The sequence below is a fragment of the Mytilus galloprovincialis genome, chromosome 5 (genome assembly GCF_965363235.1).
Source record: "Mytilus galloprovincialis chromosome 5, xbMytGall1.hap1.1, whole genome shotgun sequence".
Taxonomy (NCBI): Eukaryota; Metazoa; Mollusca; class Bivalvia; order Mytilida; family Mytilidae; genus Mytilus; species Mytilus galloprovincialis.
The window spans coordinates 25,739,485-25,757,073 of record NC_134842.1 but is presented as its reverse complement, the minus strand read 5'-3'; the positions used below and the strand labels follow the sequence as shown (position 1 = coordinate 25,757,073).

At 31.4% G+C, this 17,589-nt stretch overlaps 1 protein-coding gene and 1 long non-coding RNA gene across 8 annotated transcripts in view; both read left to right on the top strand.

Moving 5' to 3' along the window:
* LOC143075489 (uncharacterized) overlaps window positions 1-17,589 on the top strand; it is a 391,914-nt gene that overhangs the window by 273,040 nt on the left and 101,285 nt on the right. The window lies entirely within an intron of this gene.
* On the top strand, window positions 93-11,628 carry LOC143075479 (caspase-3-like). Of its 7 annotated transcripts, XM_076250902.1 has the most exons (8): window positions 620-737; window positions 1,987-2,156; window positions 2,913-3,041; window positions 3,407-3,466; window positions 4,493-4,776; window positions 5,827-6,044; window positions 9,879-9,999; window positions 10,678-11,628. In XM_076250902.1, exons 2-8 carry the CDS (start codon window positions 2,032-2,034, stop codon window positions 10,860-10,862), a joined length of 1,122 nt encoding a protein of 373 aa, XP_076107017.1. In that variant the 5' UTR covers window positions 620-737; window positions 1,987-2,031; the 3' UTR covers window positions 10,863-11,628. The 7 variants fall into 7 exon arrangements, with proteins under 7 accessions (XP_076107023.1, XP_076107021.1, XP_076107018.1 ...); XM_076250908.1 differs by lacking the exons at window positions 620-737; window positions 1,987-2,156 and adding an exon at window positions 93-213 and having other exon boundaries at window positions 2,928-3,041; XM_076250906.1 differs by lacking the exons at window positions 620-737; window positions 1,987-2,156 and adding an exon at window positions 114-213.

The following is a 17,589-nucleotide window of genomic DNA, read 5'->3' as shown; positions in this document are numbered from 1 at the left end:
ATTACCATAATTACTACATTTACTAAGCAAAATAGTACTATTTAAAGAAATGATATCTGGTCACCTTATATCGGAACTATTATCCTTCTGCACAAAAGCATGATATTTGCTGTGGAAACCAGTCTTTTGGTTTCAGAATATATACGTTTGTAGTATCATTTTTCTTGGTATAGGAAGAACAGTGAAAAAGAATTGATTTTCACAATATCAAAGGTTAGGTTGATTTAAACAATTAAAGTGTCATAATATCGAAAAGATTTTATGAAATGTTTATCTGCGCTAGATTATTTGTCCATTTTTATTAAATCATCAGGTATTCTGAAAAATCAGTTTAGTTTCACTTTTAACTGTCAACTAATCAAAGTTTTTAAACTAGACTGAGCCGTAGAAAAAGCTTTTGAATTATGCATGTTTATTTTGATACAATACAATATCTATTTGAGTAACTTTACAAATACTGTTTAAGTTGATAAAACAATAAGGTTAAATATGAGACAAACACGGGTTAATTTGAGACAGATCACTAATATGCTCACGGTTATAACTAAACATTTTTGGAAAATCACACATATGTGAATTATGTGTGGGTTCATGGTCTAATGATTAAGACCAATGACTGTTGTAATGAAGGACCCTGTTTCGATTCTATCACGGGATACTGGGAATGTCAATACATTAGAACGGTGATTTGCAGAGAAAGGTGAACTTAAAACATTACTTTTTAAACATCACCAAAGGTATGTGAATATCAACAGTAATAATAACAATGACATGTATACAAAACGATGAAATAACTGGAATTTACAGGACTACAATGGTAAACAGTACATGATGTATTAAATAAACTAGTTTTTTTTTGTGTAGGGTAGGGATTGTCGAACATACGTCCGTGACGCAATGTCCCGATAGGGGATGTAAACATATTCATCTGTAACGGCCTCGTATTTCTCGAGGGGTGCTCTGAATAACGAAATGATCTGCCGTACTGCCATTCAATATTCCGTTTGGGGTATCAATATAGCAGTGATTTAAACATGTGAAACATGCATTTGTTTATTCAATTTAAAGTTACCAGACTTGAGAGTCGACCAGCATGACAATTACAAAGTGTAAATATGTGCACATTATTATACAAAAAGCAACAACTACTGGTGAGTAACCTTTCTGAATACCTGATTGTTAGTTAACTATAATCGATTGGAAGATACCGTTTCTGCCAATTTTTATATTCTGGAAAAGAAGTGCTAGCCAAAACCTGATACTTTGAACCTAACCGAATGCTTTTCAATATAATGATAATGTCTAAAAGAAAAGAAAACAAAACAACAACAACATTGTGGCACTGAAAATTTATATCCCATTTATACAACTCTATTTATAACATTTTTATGTTACCATGGTTTCTGTGGGATGATTGTACCCAATCGACTTAAGTTGATATTAATAGACATGTTCACCATTTGTCGATATCGATACCGAAACCGAAACCGACTATGATTACATGATGAGAGTCTCATCAACAAGTAAACAGTTAGTTAAGAATGTCAAAGGGGTATTAGCTGTAAGGTAAGGTTTTCAAAATCAAAAACTTTCATTTCTTGCAAACTAAATAAAATAGATTTAGATTCCATGAAATTCAAATGCAAATTAATAGGCTGTCATGAGCGACAGATGAACCATTAAAAATAAAGAAGTTTTCTGAAATTCTTTTTACGATGTATGTGTTCTCTATGCAACGTTCTTTCTTAAAATATAGTTTGCTAAATCAGGTTCTTACATGGATAAGATGTTTACATGTATTCTTCAGTACGTTATCACATTTAAATGCTTAATAAACAAAGGATTTACGTTTAGGACTTATTTTTTTTAAATAATGTTCATACTTGCTCAATACCTGACTCTTCAAAGAAAATTATTGACCACAAAATACAATATGCTAAAACTATGTTGGCTTTGTAATGGACAATGTGTTGTGATATAAAAAAGGAAAGCACTCATCTAAAACACCTGCAGAGTCAAGCTTCAAACAAGATGACGGCCAACCTGTTCTTACTAAGAAAATTCGTTCTGAATAACAAGGATCAGCCAACACCCAGGTCTACTTTATATTCTGGTATTTCTAACATAAGCAGTGTTAAATCAGAAGATATACACAGGTTTGTTTAACTAAAAGTAGAACATAGGATTGTCAATTCTGTCTAATAAAAAGTTGAACACAGTATCTCTCATTATAAGTGGATTGTAAGGAAATTAACTTATCATAGATACCAGGATTGAAATTTAAATTTGCGCCAGACCTAAGGGTTCCATTTGTACATGTTAAAACAAAAGATAGAAAATAACAGCATGCTCTTTGTTTTCTAACTACTAAGGCCAAAATAAGTATATAGTGTTTGTCAAGTCAAGCAAGAAAAATAAGAGTCTTTACAATATATAGCAAAATCACACAAGCAATGGTGAGCTTGTTAAATGAACATCAGACATATATTCTATTATGGTAAATTATCCAAATTATAAAAATGTTCAGTCCACTTTATTATGGTGCACGGCGATTAAAACATAAAATTCCAAGTAAAGGATATACAAACGGACCACATAGTCTCTAATGGGAATTGATGTGGTGAGAATCTTTGCCATTTGTGCCTTAGCCTTCTGTGTCGTAGCCTTATATATCGTAGCCTTTCGTGCCTTAGAGTGTTGTGTTTCTCATGAAATACAAGCAGTACAGACATATAAGTATAATCTGCGTGCATGTAATTTAAAACAAAGACTGACGGCAATACTATTGTCATCCATTCTTTGTAACATGTATTGGCGCAATTGTTCTCAAATGACGAATCTTATTTATGTGTTGTTTAAAAAACCTTCAGAGACGAAAATGACTGCAAAAAAATAATTATTGTTTTTGATAGAATTTATATTTTAAGAAAAAGTATAAACAGTATGAGTGAAAAACCGGATGAAACTAAAAGAGGCCCTGAGGAGGTAGATGCACGAGGTGTTGGAAGTCAAATGGACAACTCCAAGCGTACCAAAGGAGGGTTTGTAAATATAATGAATATTTAAAGATCGTATACAATGTAAAATAACAAAAATACCGAACTCAAAAGCTCAAACATATCAAACGAATGGATAACAACTATCATATTCCTGACTGCGAACGGGCATTTTCGTATGTAGAAAAACGTGGATTAAACCTTGTTTAATAGCTAGCTAAACCTCTTACTAGTATGACGGTCGCATAAAACGCTATACAAAAAAAATATATTCCGGCTATCCTTTCACGTTTATTTGTTGATCCTTGTGTCTTTCCACTGTACGTTAAGCATAAACTCACCTGTATTGTTACATTATGGCCTATGATAACAATTTTCAACAAAAAAGCCGGTAAAACAATATTTTACAGTTATGACCAAGCTGATACTTCTCATGCGGAAGATGATCAAATAATGCCATCAGAAGAGAAGTAAGTCAAATAACCAGATAATAAGAAAATAAGTAACAAATATAGTTAAAAGGGAAGTGAAGTAAATAACAATTAGATATTTCACATATGTTTTATGTGATGAAATTTTTTAATGTTACTAAACCTCACACAGCATAGAACACGTACAATATTTTGAGCAGATAAGAAAATATTAGCTTTTGTAATTTCATGTTTGAATACTGTACTGACATTTTTGCGATTTATTTTATAATACAAAAACACTAATATCTTTATTTTGGGATAGCATTATTTTATTGACACACATTCCTGCATTCACAATAATTAATCTGGATTTTTTTGTCTTTTGTTTAAAAAAAAATCCCGGTGATAACTAGAATTGTCGTTACAACTATAGCAGATGTCACTCGGTTCACAAATCACAATGGTTACGCAAACAATTTTGAACATTCCAAAGTTGAATGTCACAGGTTTACTTTTGTAAAGATTAGAGAATTTAAGACATTTGACATTATATTGGAACAATTTAAAATTTTGAAAACTCTTTCAGAAAATGTCCCTTATGTGCTATCATACAAAACGTCTGTCTGGTAGGATATCGCTTTACAAATTGCCATAGGTCAAAGATTTTGTTCGTTTTGAAAGCCATACGGTTTTCATGGTCTATTGGTCTACAGTAAGGTTCTATGTTTAGGTCAATTATGAGACATTATTAGCAATGGGTCAATCATAATTAGTATAGGAAAAAAGTAAAAATACATTTTAAATACAAATAAAGTTAAAGGTTCAGTATGTGTCATTACTATAGCAAACCAATAAAAAAAGGTGACCTAAAGTCCTATGGACTGATTGATAGTTGTTTCGTCATGCTCAGTTGCAATCATACCACATCCCTTTATCTGTAGACATTATGTTTTGTTCATTTGTTAGCACAACTTGCGCCATAGAAATATTGTTTTTTGTATAAAAAGGCTTTTACAATTTCATTTACCATTTGAAAATATATAAGAATAAAAATAGAAATTACGAGAGTAGTATAATTTGTAGAGTTACTCCATCAGTCACAAACATTGAAGATATAACAGCTGCAGAATTTGATTCATCAACATATAGGAAATGTAAAAACGTTGGGAAAGCAGTAATTGTTAGCAACTTTATGGAGGGCTATACCGAAGAACGGAGATTAGGGATAAGGCGTTATGCCGAGAAGGATTGTGATTTGCTAGAAAAGGCCTTGACAGAACTTGGATTTGAACCATGGGACGGAAAAGATAGTAAAATGGTGTACAAAAACCTAACCAAAAAAGTGTTTACAGTACTGTACAATAAAGGTAACATGATCAATAACATCAAACAACTAAATCTTAAATATTTTATAATTAATGAAAGTTCATCACAGCTAATGCTCTTTTGGCGTTCGGTAAAAATGCACAGGATTAAAAAGCAGCTCACAGCCTCAGAGTTAGTTATCACTGTAAAGTACTACTTAGACAACATGGCCATAATATCCCACTTGACTAACGTTGTTAAGAAGCTAGTTGTGATAATAAATGAGCTACTAATTAAATTATAATTTCATTCTAAAACTATTACGATTAATCCCTCATGACTAAATGCTGTGTTTGTCATAAAAACACCTGCTTATAGGAGTAACTAGATAGTTTCCAACTCGGTGTGCTTGTCAAGTACAAACCATTTTAAAGATGGAATAACGTGATCAGTTGTATCTGTTCATTTTGTTTTGAACATTTATCATTGGACATTGCCATAGTATTGATAGATGGGCATTGATTAAGTAATATCTTAATCTAACAAAGCTTTAAAGAGACCTAAAAAACTAAAAGGAAGATCAGTTAAAGTAGCATAGTTACACTGATGTCTGTAAGACATATAGGGGTGTTTTATGTTAGTTAAGGTGGTTGAAGTAATAATCAGTAAAATGTATTTTTATGAGGCATCAGATTCAAAATAATATACTGATTAAAACCTATTACACATGTTGACCTTAGAAAGGGGTTACAGAACCCATATTGGAATATCTAAAATGCTTCCTTATGTTACCTACCAGCTGTTACATATGCAATTAACTATGCTTACCAACTACAAATGCAAAATACTATTGTCTTTAGATAATAAGTTCATGTGGTATGATTGCATATCTGAAAAATATTTATCAGACACCATGCCATCATAGGCAACCGTAGGGCATTCAATCGTAAAAAATATCCATGCTTCATAGCTAGCTATAACGAACCTTGTAATGACAAATTCAAACAATTCACACCATAAAACGTTCGATGCGACTTATATTTTAAGCTATAAAAAAACTATCGTGGGGCGTGAAAATGAATAACCTGATCTAATGTTTGGATTAATTTCAGTTGCAAAAGAAACCAACTACAGACCTAAAGGGGACGAAGGATACACATGTGTACTGTTTATTGTAATGTCATATGGAAGATCAGGATTGATACAGTGTCATGCAGAACCAGGAGAAAAGGGAGACCATCCATTTGTAGAACAAAAAGACCTACAGGAAGCCTTCCAACCACAAAATAACCCTTCACTGGCATTGAAACCAAAATTATTTATAATACAGGTATGCATGGGTGTTTCTTTTTTTATCAAGTCTCAAATGAAATGTATTATGGACATAAAGAAACATCTCTCTGTCTGTCCCTACCTCCATTATTCCTCATGTTTCACAAAACCTCAAACTGGCTTTCATCATGTTGACTAGTTATACCCGTATATTTTTAAAAGAGGAATAAACCTCCAGGGGTTGAGCATCCCATTATCTATCTATTTTCTAAAGAATTGTTACACGAACTAAATAAAACCACTTATGCTAAGATCAATTTCCAGATGTTTTTACAAAACAATCCGCTTGTATTTATATTTTGAATCAAATAAGTTAAAATACGTCTTCTCAAGCGATGGAATTGCCCAAGAAACCGACATTTCCAGTAAATGTCTAAAATCTCGACCCCTTTTAGCTCTAAGACAGCACACGCAGGTATATTTTTATTGAATATTTGATTTGACTAAGCGAAAAATTTGGTCCGAACTGTTATAGGATTTGCAAATCATTTATTCATGAATGTTATGTAACACTGCCCCCTCAGTCATGATTCATTTAATTAAGACTCTTGCATATCGTGAAATTTCAAGTTTGTGATAATTAGCTCTAGCTTCAAGGGATATCACTTATCGAATATCAATTATAGTAGATAGGCAGTTGTAGGTTGCATTTCTGTAAATATTGACAATGCAAATTCCCATAGGAACTCCTTTAACGGCTAAAACTGTACCACTTTTACTAAGTTTTAAAATAAAATCTTATCCTAGAATTGAAAGTTCATATGACCTACAGTTTTTTTCAAAGGTCAAAATATAGGGTTGTGCGGCATATTTTTAACGTTTATATGCCCTGAACATTTCAGGGTTTAAATTAACACAAATTTTCTTAACTACCCCTACCTCGAATGATGGGTTACCTCAGATTTCAATGTAAACATATTTACTGGAAACATTCCCAAGATATGTCTCTATGAGATGGAACACAGAGAGCATAACTGGGAACCAGTATGTAAACAGAATTAATGTTCTATGAATATTTTAGATCTCTATTGGTTTGGGAAACAGATGTATTTACAAAGTGCAACCCGTATTGTCTTTATCAAATCTTATTTTCATAGAGATTATTTGACCTTGCTAAAGAAAAAGGTAAAATCACAAAAATACTGAACTCCGAGGAAAATTCATAACGGAAAGTCAAATGGCAAGATCAAATGATAAAACACATCACACGAATGGACAACAACTGTCATATTCTTAACTTGGTACAGGCATTTTCATATGTAGAAGACAATAACAATCAAAACCAAGGAGTAAACAAAGACTCAAAAAACCAAAGGACATTTACATCAACAGTTATAAATAATAAATAAGAAACAACACGAACTCCACTAAAATCCGGGAGTGAAATCAGGTGCTCCGGAAGGGTGAGCATTTTAGAGAAACGGTGTATTGAACTTGGTTTTATAGCGCTAAACCTCTCACTTGTATGACAGTCGCATCAAAGAAAGATGAAGTCTTTGAAAAGTTTGCATTCTTAAGACGTTATAATTGTTACCATTCAAATATCAACATTTGCATTGTACTATAAAACAATTGCACAAATCATTGTGTCAGCAAATTATTGTTTTGATCATCTCTACCCTTTTATCTGTTCATCTTATTCAAACCAAAGCCGACAAGAATAATTGTTAATGTGACTTAAAGTAAATGATACTAGTGTGTATATTATATATGTGATTTCAGCTTGCACATAAAACCTAATTTGCCAGAATTTCATTCAAGAATGCCTTGAAAAACGAAATGAAAACAAATTATTTGCGGCTTTAAAACAAAATTGATTGCAAGAAAGGTAAATAAAGGCACCAGTAGTATACCGCTGTTCAAAACTCGTAAATCTATGGTCAGAAAACAAAATCGGGGTAACAAACTAAAAGTGAGGGAAACGCATCTATACTATCAAACGAGAAGACCTCATTTTGTGTGTCGCTTCTCTTCTTTCCACAATAAATTAATCAACACACCTCTGTGTTCTATAGGTACAGTGCATAGTCGCATTTGTCATCCATTCATATGATTATTAAGATTGAGTTATTTTGGGAGAAAAACGAGAAAAAAGGCATCCGGATATTGTCCCGTCATTGGACGAAATTTTTTAGTCAGATTAGACTCTCGGTTTGCGTTTTTCTGTATACTTTGAACATACATGTACTTATACAAAGAATAAAGAATATTTTCAGAATTCTATCTGCTTTCATTTTCAAGTTTAGTATCCACGGCGGTCACAGAATTTATTAAATAGAGAGGGTCTGTATACTATATCAATGACCACCATGGATCGATAAGTAAACTTAGAATTGAAAGTAAATACACTATACTTATATAGTAATGAATGTTCATAATATACAGATAAGCGCTAAAAATATTCATGTGAACTTTTGATACCTTTTCTGAAATACTCCAGTCATTAAAACTTTTACAAAATTGATTACAAAAAAAAAGATGTGGTATGATTGCCGTGTTGAGACAACTCTCCACAAGAGACCAATATGACACAGAAATTAACAACTATAGGTCACCGTACGACCTTCAACAACGAGCAAAGCCCATACCGCATACTCAGCTTTAAAGGCCCCGAACTGACAATGTAAAACAATTCAAACCAGAAAACTAGCGGCCTTATTTATGTACAAAAAATGAACGAAAAACAAATATGTAATACATAAACAAACGACAACCACTGAATTACAGGCTCCTTACTTAAATGTCCATATCATACTAAATATATGTTCATATTGAAATTGTTAGAAAACCAAAAATTGGGAATTTTGGAAATAAAAGAGGAGGGATAAAAAAATACATTTTCCTGTCCCCAATAACCTATGACTTATGATACTTTTGTTGAAATTCTCCAGTCATTCAATATTTTACAAAATTCTTCCAACAACACTTTACATACTCTAAACTACGCTCTGAATGCCCACGATTTCGCGGGTGCGTTCTAGTTAAATATAAGAGAACAACGACACAACATTAAAATGTAACACACACAGAAACGGACTAACCATTAGCCAAAATTCGATGAGAATAACAAATATAACATATATAACATCAAAACCAAATACATGAATTTGGTACCGTGACACGTCTTATAGTAATATGAATTCACACTCAAATATAAGAGAAAACAAACGACACAACGGAAACACAACGTAAAAATACTACACACACAGAAACGTACTATGATATAACATTGTCCATTTTCCTGACTTGGTAAAGGACATTTTTAAAGAAAAAAATGGTGGGTTGAACCTGGTTTTGTGGCATGCCAAACCTCGCACTTTAATGGCAATGTTAAATATAACATTAAAATGACAACATAATATTACAGGACAAAAATACAAATACATTGTAACTAGGAGAACGTATTAGGCAAAGAAACACATGAATAATAGATAACAAAAGGAATCAGGTTTAAAATTCAATACGCCAAAAACGCGTCTCGTTCACACAAGACTTACCAGTGACGCCCAGATATAAAAGTTCGAAAGTCAAAAAAAGTACAAAGTTGTACAGCACTGAGGATCAAAAGTTGAAAAAGGTTGTTCCCAATACGGCTAGGGTTTTCTGCTTGTGATAAAAACATGACAATCAATAACACATACATGTACATTTATTTTGCCATATAAGGCATTTATGCGCATGGTATAGACAAAATTGTTGGCCTGGTATCTTTTAAAAATGAGTTTTTTTCTCATTTCTCATTGGTCAGCCAACTAATGACATAGTTATTAAACTGAGTGACCTCATTGCTCTGATTATGACATAATCGGGTTTTTTTTATCTTTTAAATTAGACTATTCCAGAAGCTGAAGATTCCAGTGATTCACCAGGTGCTGGAAAGAAAACAGAAACAAAAAGGATACCAAGAGAAGCAGATTTTTTGACATACACAAGTGATGAATATTGTATAAATGGTGAGTGTGGTGCTTAGTAATCTTCTAGTTATATGTTTGAAGCTTTTTTGAAAATGAACAGCAGACAACAAAAATGTCTGGTTGACAGAATCGAAATGTTCGATCTAGAAATACCTAGATCAAATGTCGGAAGAGAGTTGGTTCAACCTTATTTACCCCAAACAGTATTGTCAATATTAAAATAAGTATATGTTGTATGATTGACAATAAGACAACAATCGACATAAGTTAAAATGAAGTGGATGTAAGCAATTACTTGATTATGAGTATGTCATAACTTGAGATCTTTTCAACAATGGTTTAATAATTAAGTCCTGGTATCTATGATGAGTTGATTATTAATGTGACACAATTGTTGTGTTGAATAAAGGAAAGGTGTTTATTTGATCGAGACAATTACAACATCAGCAACATAGGGTAACAAAAATAAATATCAGGAGCATCACCTATTTTCATTTTGGATGCAACGTTTTTAATTCAACAAAGAATGACAAACTACATCTGTTTACTTGATGGGGTAACCCTTGCTTCTTATTAATTCGTCATTGTATAAGTAACTTTCTTTGCGACTATTACATTTAATTCTGCTATTCTATCGTTCTCTTTTATATACTCTAAATTTGCTTTAGTAAGAAGCTAAGAGAAGGATATTCAAATAAGTATATATTCAAATTACAGCTGATCATGGCAATTACTTCATCAAAGCTATAGTTGACGTTTTGGAGGATAAAGAAGAGTCTGCCTTAGAGATTCAAAGAGTTCTTATAAGAATGAACAAAAAGTATAAAGAATATAGAAACAAAGAAACTAAGAAAATACCATGTGTAACTTCTTCTCTAACCAAGCAGCTGTTCCTGGTTTAAATTCCAAGTGCACAGAAAAAACATTAAGTGAAACGTTGTCACAAATTGAACAAGATTTTCTCATGGAACATACAAGTTTGAACTTTATTTGATTCTTAACAGGAATACAATAGTTTGATTTGGAAGGATAGAAGAAAGATTTCAAATTATTCATTATATATATAGATCCAAAATGTTGATAAATTGCAGAAACATTTCAGATGGGTTTTGAAGTTTGTTATCTTACATTTTTTCTAATGTCCAAAAAGGGGCGTTTAATCAAGGTTTCTTTTTGATGTACAACGTAACTTCAAATTGTGCTTTAAATAAAAACATTTGGCTTTTCTCAAAAATCTATATTCTGTCGATATATAAGATAAACATAGCTTGCAATTGAAATTGAACATAATTCAGATTTGGTATTAGATGAAACGTTTAGAAAAGAGTTTTTTTTTCCAACGTCATCATTTTTTTGTTCATGGAATAAGCTTTCAGAAGCAATGCGACACATGTAAATTTAAATGTTTCTAATTCGAGAATTCTATTTTTTAGGGGGGATAATTCGAAAAAATTAAATAAAGGTATTTAGTATTAACAATTTGTTTTATAAAATTTATAATGTTACCTTGGTTATGTACGTTGCTGTGTGATATATATATATATATATATATATATATATATATATATATATATATATATATATTGTGAAAAGTATGTGATGGTCTCAAGGGAGAAAGGTGTGTGTACTTTGAGTTCTCTGTATTGAAATAAAGATTGTTTATTGTTATTCTTATTATTTGTTAAGCATGTATTCAGTTTATAATCTAGAAGTTATCAAAATTTTGCTATTAAATCTTTGGATTCTCTTAAATATTTTGTTTTTTCAACTTTCAATATCGTTAGATCTTAGGAGGCCAAAAGGTTTAACATCATATTTGCAACAGCAAATACAATGTAGGTTGGTCAAGCATATCACACTATGAAATACTGCTTTGCTTGTATACTTGTCTTTTATATAAACAAATTGGTTAGGATAATATTGTTCTACCATATACCATGATTTGTTCTATATATAGTCCTGATTAATTATGCTTAGTTTGATGTAACTCTGTCTTTAAACAGGTGTAACTGTACATTCATGCTTTGTGATAGGAAACAATTAAAATTTGGAGAAAAGTATGTTTAGTCTTACACAGTTCACATACGTAGACATAGCAGTATTGTCGTATAAAAATTATGTCAAAAGAACAAAAATTATTTGAATACTGCAACATTATAAACAAAAAATGTCAATAAAAAGTATACTATTTCCCCTATATATTGATCTCATGCAATCAATACTTGTATTTTTAAAAGAACGAACGTCATATCAAACAACAATTTAAAGAATCTAATTATAAGATTTTGTAAAAAAAAAATGTCTGTGAAGATTAGTTCATCTATCATGTTTTGTTGAAGTTCAAATAGGATCAATAATCTTTTTGACTGGTAAATCATTGGTTACATAGTAACTAATATGTTAACACCTACAACACTTGCATAATGCATGAAAATAATCCTGTATAAGGATTACATTTGTTTAATTGTAAGTTCTTAGGTATGTCACTTTTTTGTGTATGCTAGGTGATCCTTTTGTCTACATAGGACTCGAGTATTTGAGCTGAGTGCATGCTTGAAAAGTTTCTTTTAAAATTGTAACACAGTGATGACTGTTGTATCCATATTTTGACTATTTTATTTATTACAGATAAAGGAAGATTATTATGTCTATTTACTTCACAAATCGTTGTAAATATAACGGAGTTTAATGAGACTGTCGTACAAGGGAGAGGTTTATCAATATAAAACCAGGTTCAATCCACCATTTTCTACATTTGACAATGCCTGTACCAAGTCAGGAATATGACAGTTGTTGTCCATTCGTTTTCGATGTGTTTTATTATTTGATTTTGCCATGTGATAAGGTACTTTCCGATTGAATTTTCCTCGAAGTTCAATATGTTTGTTATTTTATTTATTAGACTGCGATTGATATTGAAAGAATACTGGAAGAATCACATGAACAACTAAGACCATTGTTTTTGATCGGTTTTCTGACTCGGTTGAAAGAATATTATACAAATCCAATTAATTTTAATGATTTTGATTTATATTTTGTGATCATGGTAAATAAACTCATTTGGCATAGATACCAGGATCAAAATTTTATATTTACGCCAGACGCGCGTTTCGTCAACAAAAGACTCAGCAGTGATGCTGGAATAAAAAAATGTTTAAAAGGCCAAATAGAGTACGAAGTTGGAGAGTAATCAGAAAATATTGTTTAAATGAAAAGTAAATCGCAAAATCATGTAAACAAACAACTGATGACAACATGATTAGACTGTACAATCATGATTTGTATAAAAAGAAAGGAAGACTGTTACTCCATCATCCAGAAAAAAAATGCAAATTCTGAAATAACATTTCCACTGGAGCAAATATTGCAATATTTGTTTCTAACAAAATAAAGGGTACAGAATAATTGCCACAATACAAACAGATATCATGGCAATATTTATAATAAAGTTTTCAGTTTTTTCTGGAAGGTGAAACAAATGTACCTTGACATCTTGAGCTCTACAACAGCAGACAACTATTCAGTTGTTAATTAATTTATTATATACTATAAGAGATCTGGATTTTGCATCAAATAACCAAAATCAGATATAAAGATTTAATATGTACCAAAGGACAAACCACTGACCAAGTTTATGACTATATAAAGCACAGATATCACAACATGTTTAAGACATTAACTAGTAACATGATCAATGGGGTTCCCCTTTGAATAAAAACAGTGTAAACACGAATGGTACAGAAAAATAAATACATGGAAAAATAATCAACAAAAAAATACTTGTCCTAACTATAAACTTACTGAAATTCAGTACAATTAAAAAAAATCTTTCCTTTTTGAAGCTGTGTTAACTAAATACCTGTTTATAATACAAATATTGACACAAGGTTCCATACCAAAATGGATATATTGGAATTGACATTGGAAGTTGTGACTAACAGTTCAGGAAAAAAGGGGCCAAAATTCTTTTACCATATTCACTTTATGCATCTATTATTTTACTTTTATTCTATGCCACGAATTTGAGATAACGGATACAACAGATACATTTTAGCCTACCTCATATTTTGCCTTACATCTAGAAATTTACAAAAGGGGTTGGTAAATCAAACCCTTACAACAAAAGAAATGATTTCAGCTTCCAAATTGTGACCTGTCCATTTCTTTGTAGATCATCCCAAGTTTTTGTGGGGTCGTGTTGCTCAGTCTATAGTTTTCTATGTTGTGTGACTATCTGTGTTCTGTTGATTGTCTGTTAATCCTTTTCTTTTTTAGTCTGTAGTCTTTTTTTTTAGCAATGGTTTAAATTGTCAGTTTATTTTTGACTATGAGTTTGAATGCCCCCTGGTGTCCTTCCATCTTTCACAAGACAGGACAACGGGACGCCAGTATTTCTATGTCCTTAGCAATGCTTTGTTTAGGAACAAAATTCCACATGATATGAGTTGTGTCAGACAGAAATTGTCCTACAAGTAATATATATAAATAACAATTCATAGGCGGATCCTGGGGGGGGGGGCTTTGGGGGCCCGCCCCCACCCCTTTTGTGAAAAAAATTTGGTTTATTATATAGGGAATCACTGATGCATGACTGGAGTGCCCCTCCCCCTTAGGTCAGTCAGTTGCCCCCTCCCCCTAGGAAAAGTTCTGGATCCGCCACTGGACAATACATCTGTTAACCTTATTCAGGTTGAATCAAATCTATTCGGAAAGTTTGTAACTGTTTGAAAAAAAAATTGTTGAAAATTTAGTTGTTATAAGAACCATACAAAACCGCCAAAAATTATCTTTTATTTCGAATTTGAATTTTCCAAATTAATCAAAGTCGTATACATGTACATGTGCACATATCATACATATGGACAACTTCTATCTGACTCAGTTTATATGTTAACTGTCAGAACTATAGCAAAGAATTATTACATTAATATTAATTATCTATCTGAAATACACAATTCTTTAATCAATAATACCTTTACAATTGAAATTTTGGGAGGGGTTTGTTTTCAAAACATGAATTAAATTCACTGTCTATAATTTAATATATTATCAAAATTAGTTAAAAGTGTATAAAAAAAAATATAGAACAAGCAATCCATTTACTCATTACATATGACTGCATTTTGTATAGCATGTTATACACAATGATAAAACATTTAGAGATACTGTTTTAAAGCAATTCAAAAAATCATGTTAAAAAACAACTGATGACAACATGACAAGACTGTAAAATCATGCAATGTATAAAATTATATATTGTATAAAATCGTACGTTGTATAGAATCATACATTGTTTAAAATCGGGTGCTGTATAAAAAAACAGGAGAACTGTTACCCCTACCATCCAGAAATACTACAAAGTTCTGGAATAATATTTCCACTGGAGCAAATATTGCAAAAACAGCAGACAAAAAACAAGAGACTGTGTCGCTCGTTGTTTGTGATGGCGATGTGTTTGTAGATTGTACTTTACTGAACATTCTTGCTACTTTCAATTATCTCTGTCTATAATGAACTTGGCCCATTAGCTACACTGAAAAATATTTTGTTAAAACTTACAAAAACTTACTGTAAAGGGCAATAACTCCTAAAGGGTTCAACTGATGATTGTGGCCAAGTTTGGTTAAATTTGGCTCAGTAGTTTCAGAGAATATTTTTGTAAAAGATTACAAAAAATTACGAAAAATTGATAAAAAATTACTATAAAGGGCAATAACTCCTTAAGGGGTCAACTGACCATTTTGATCAGGTTGACTTATTTGTAGATCTTACTTTGCTTAAAATTATTGCTTTTTACAGTTTATCTCTATCTATAATAATATTCAAGATAATAACCAAAAACGGCAAAACTTCCTTAAAAAATACCAATTCAGGGGAGCCACCCAACAACTGAATGTCCAATTCATCTGAAAATTTCACGACAGATAGACCTTGACTTGATAAAAAATTAACCTCGGTCTGATTTGCTCTAAATGATTTGGTTTCAGGATTATAAGCAAAAATCTACATTTTACCCATATGTTCTATTTTTAGCCATGGTGGCCATCTTGGTCAGTTGATCAGTTCACCGGACACATTTTTAAAACTAGATACCCCAATAATGATTGTGGCTAAGTTTAAAACAGACCATAACAAAAATTTACAAAAAATTGGTAAAAAATTACTATAAAGGGCAATAACTCCTTATATAAGGGGTCAACTGACTATTTTGGCCATGTTGACCTATTTGTAGATCTTACTTTGTTGAACATTATTGCTGTTTACAGTTTATCTCTATCTATAATAATATTTAAGACAATAATCAATAAAGGGCTGCGCTTTAGCGCATGATACGCCCGTTGCTCTTTTAACTCGTCTTTTATGCTTTAAATGAATTTATATGATCAACTAGAAATATATATACAAATCAAAAGGGATGTTACATTAATATATTCACCAAAGTTTCATAAAATCCCCCTTTTTTAAGTATAAAAATTCATTACTTAAGAAAACGTAAAATCTAAAATTTATAAAAATGGAAAGGGAGCTTATGTCAATAGATATAAACAATTTATCAAAATTGCATAAAATTTTGTGAAAGTGTTAGTTATTGTCCCAAAATTGGAAAATCCCCCCTTTTTTAAGCATAAAAATTCATAACACGGAAATGTAAAATCTGAAATTTATAAAAATTGAAAGGGAGCTTACATCAATAGATATAAACAATTCACCAAAGTTTCATGGACATTGGTGAAAGCCTTTTTGAGTTATTGTCCGAAGTGTTGAAAATCCCCCTTTTTTTTATGAATAAAGCCCCATAAATCCAAAACTTAAAATCTGAAATTTATAAAAATTGAAAGGGAGCTTACATTAATAGATATAAACAATTCACCAAAGTTTCATGGACATTGGTGAAAGCCTTTTTGAGTTATTGTCCGAAGTGTTGAAAATCCCCCTTTTTTTTATGAATAAAGCCCCATAAATCCAAAACTTAAAATCTGAAATTTATAAAAATTGAAAGGGAGCTTACATTAATAGATATAAACAATTCACCAAAGTTTCATGGACATTGGTGAAAGCCTTTTTGAGTTATTGTCCGAAGTGTTGAAAATCCCCCCTTTTTTATGAATAAAGCCCCATTAATCCAAAACTTAAAATCTGAAATTAAAAAAAACGAAAGGGAGCTTACGTCAATAGATATAAACAATTCACTTAAGTTTCATGGAAATTGGTGAAAGCGTTTTTGAGTTATTGTCCGAAGTGTGGACGACGGACGGACGGACAGACGGACATCTTTGACAATTTTGTTATATTATTCATATATTTATGTAAACAATGGTCTAATCTGATTATATTTCAAATTTCAGAGAAATATCCTGAGAAATAAAAAAGTAATTAGAAATTTCATTTGGTCCTATCAGTCAGTAAAAGTACAAGCAATCTGTATAAAAATCGATTTTCTAAAGATTGTGTGTACTTTTATAAAATATGAACGCCCTAAACCTTATTATTATATGCTTACACTAGTTTAAGGTAGCACAATACAAAGATTTTGTCACTCCCAATCAGACAACTTTAAACTGATGTAATTCATTTCATCCTTCTTTGTATTTTATAAATGAGGTACCAAAAGAAAGAAGAAAGATTAAT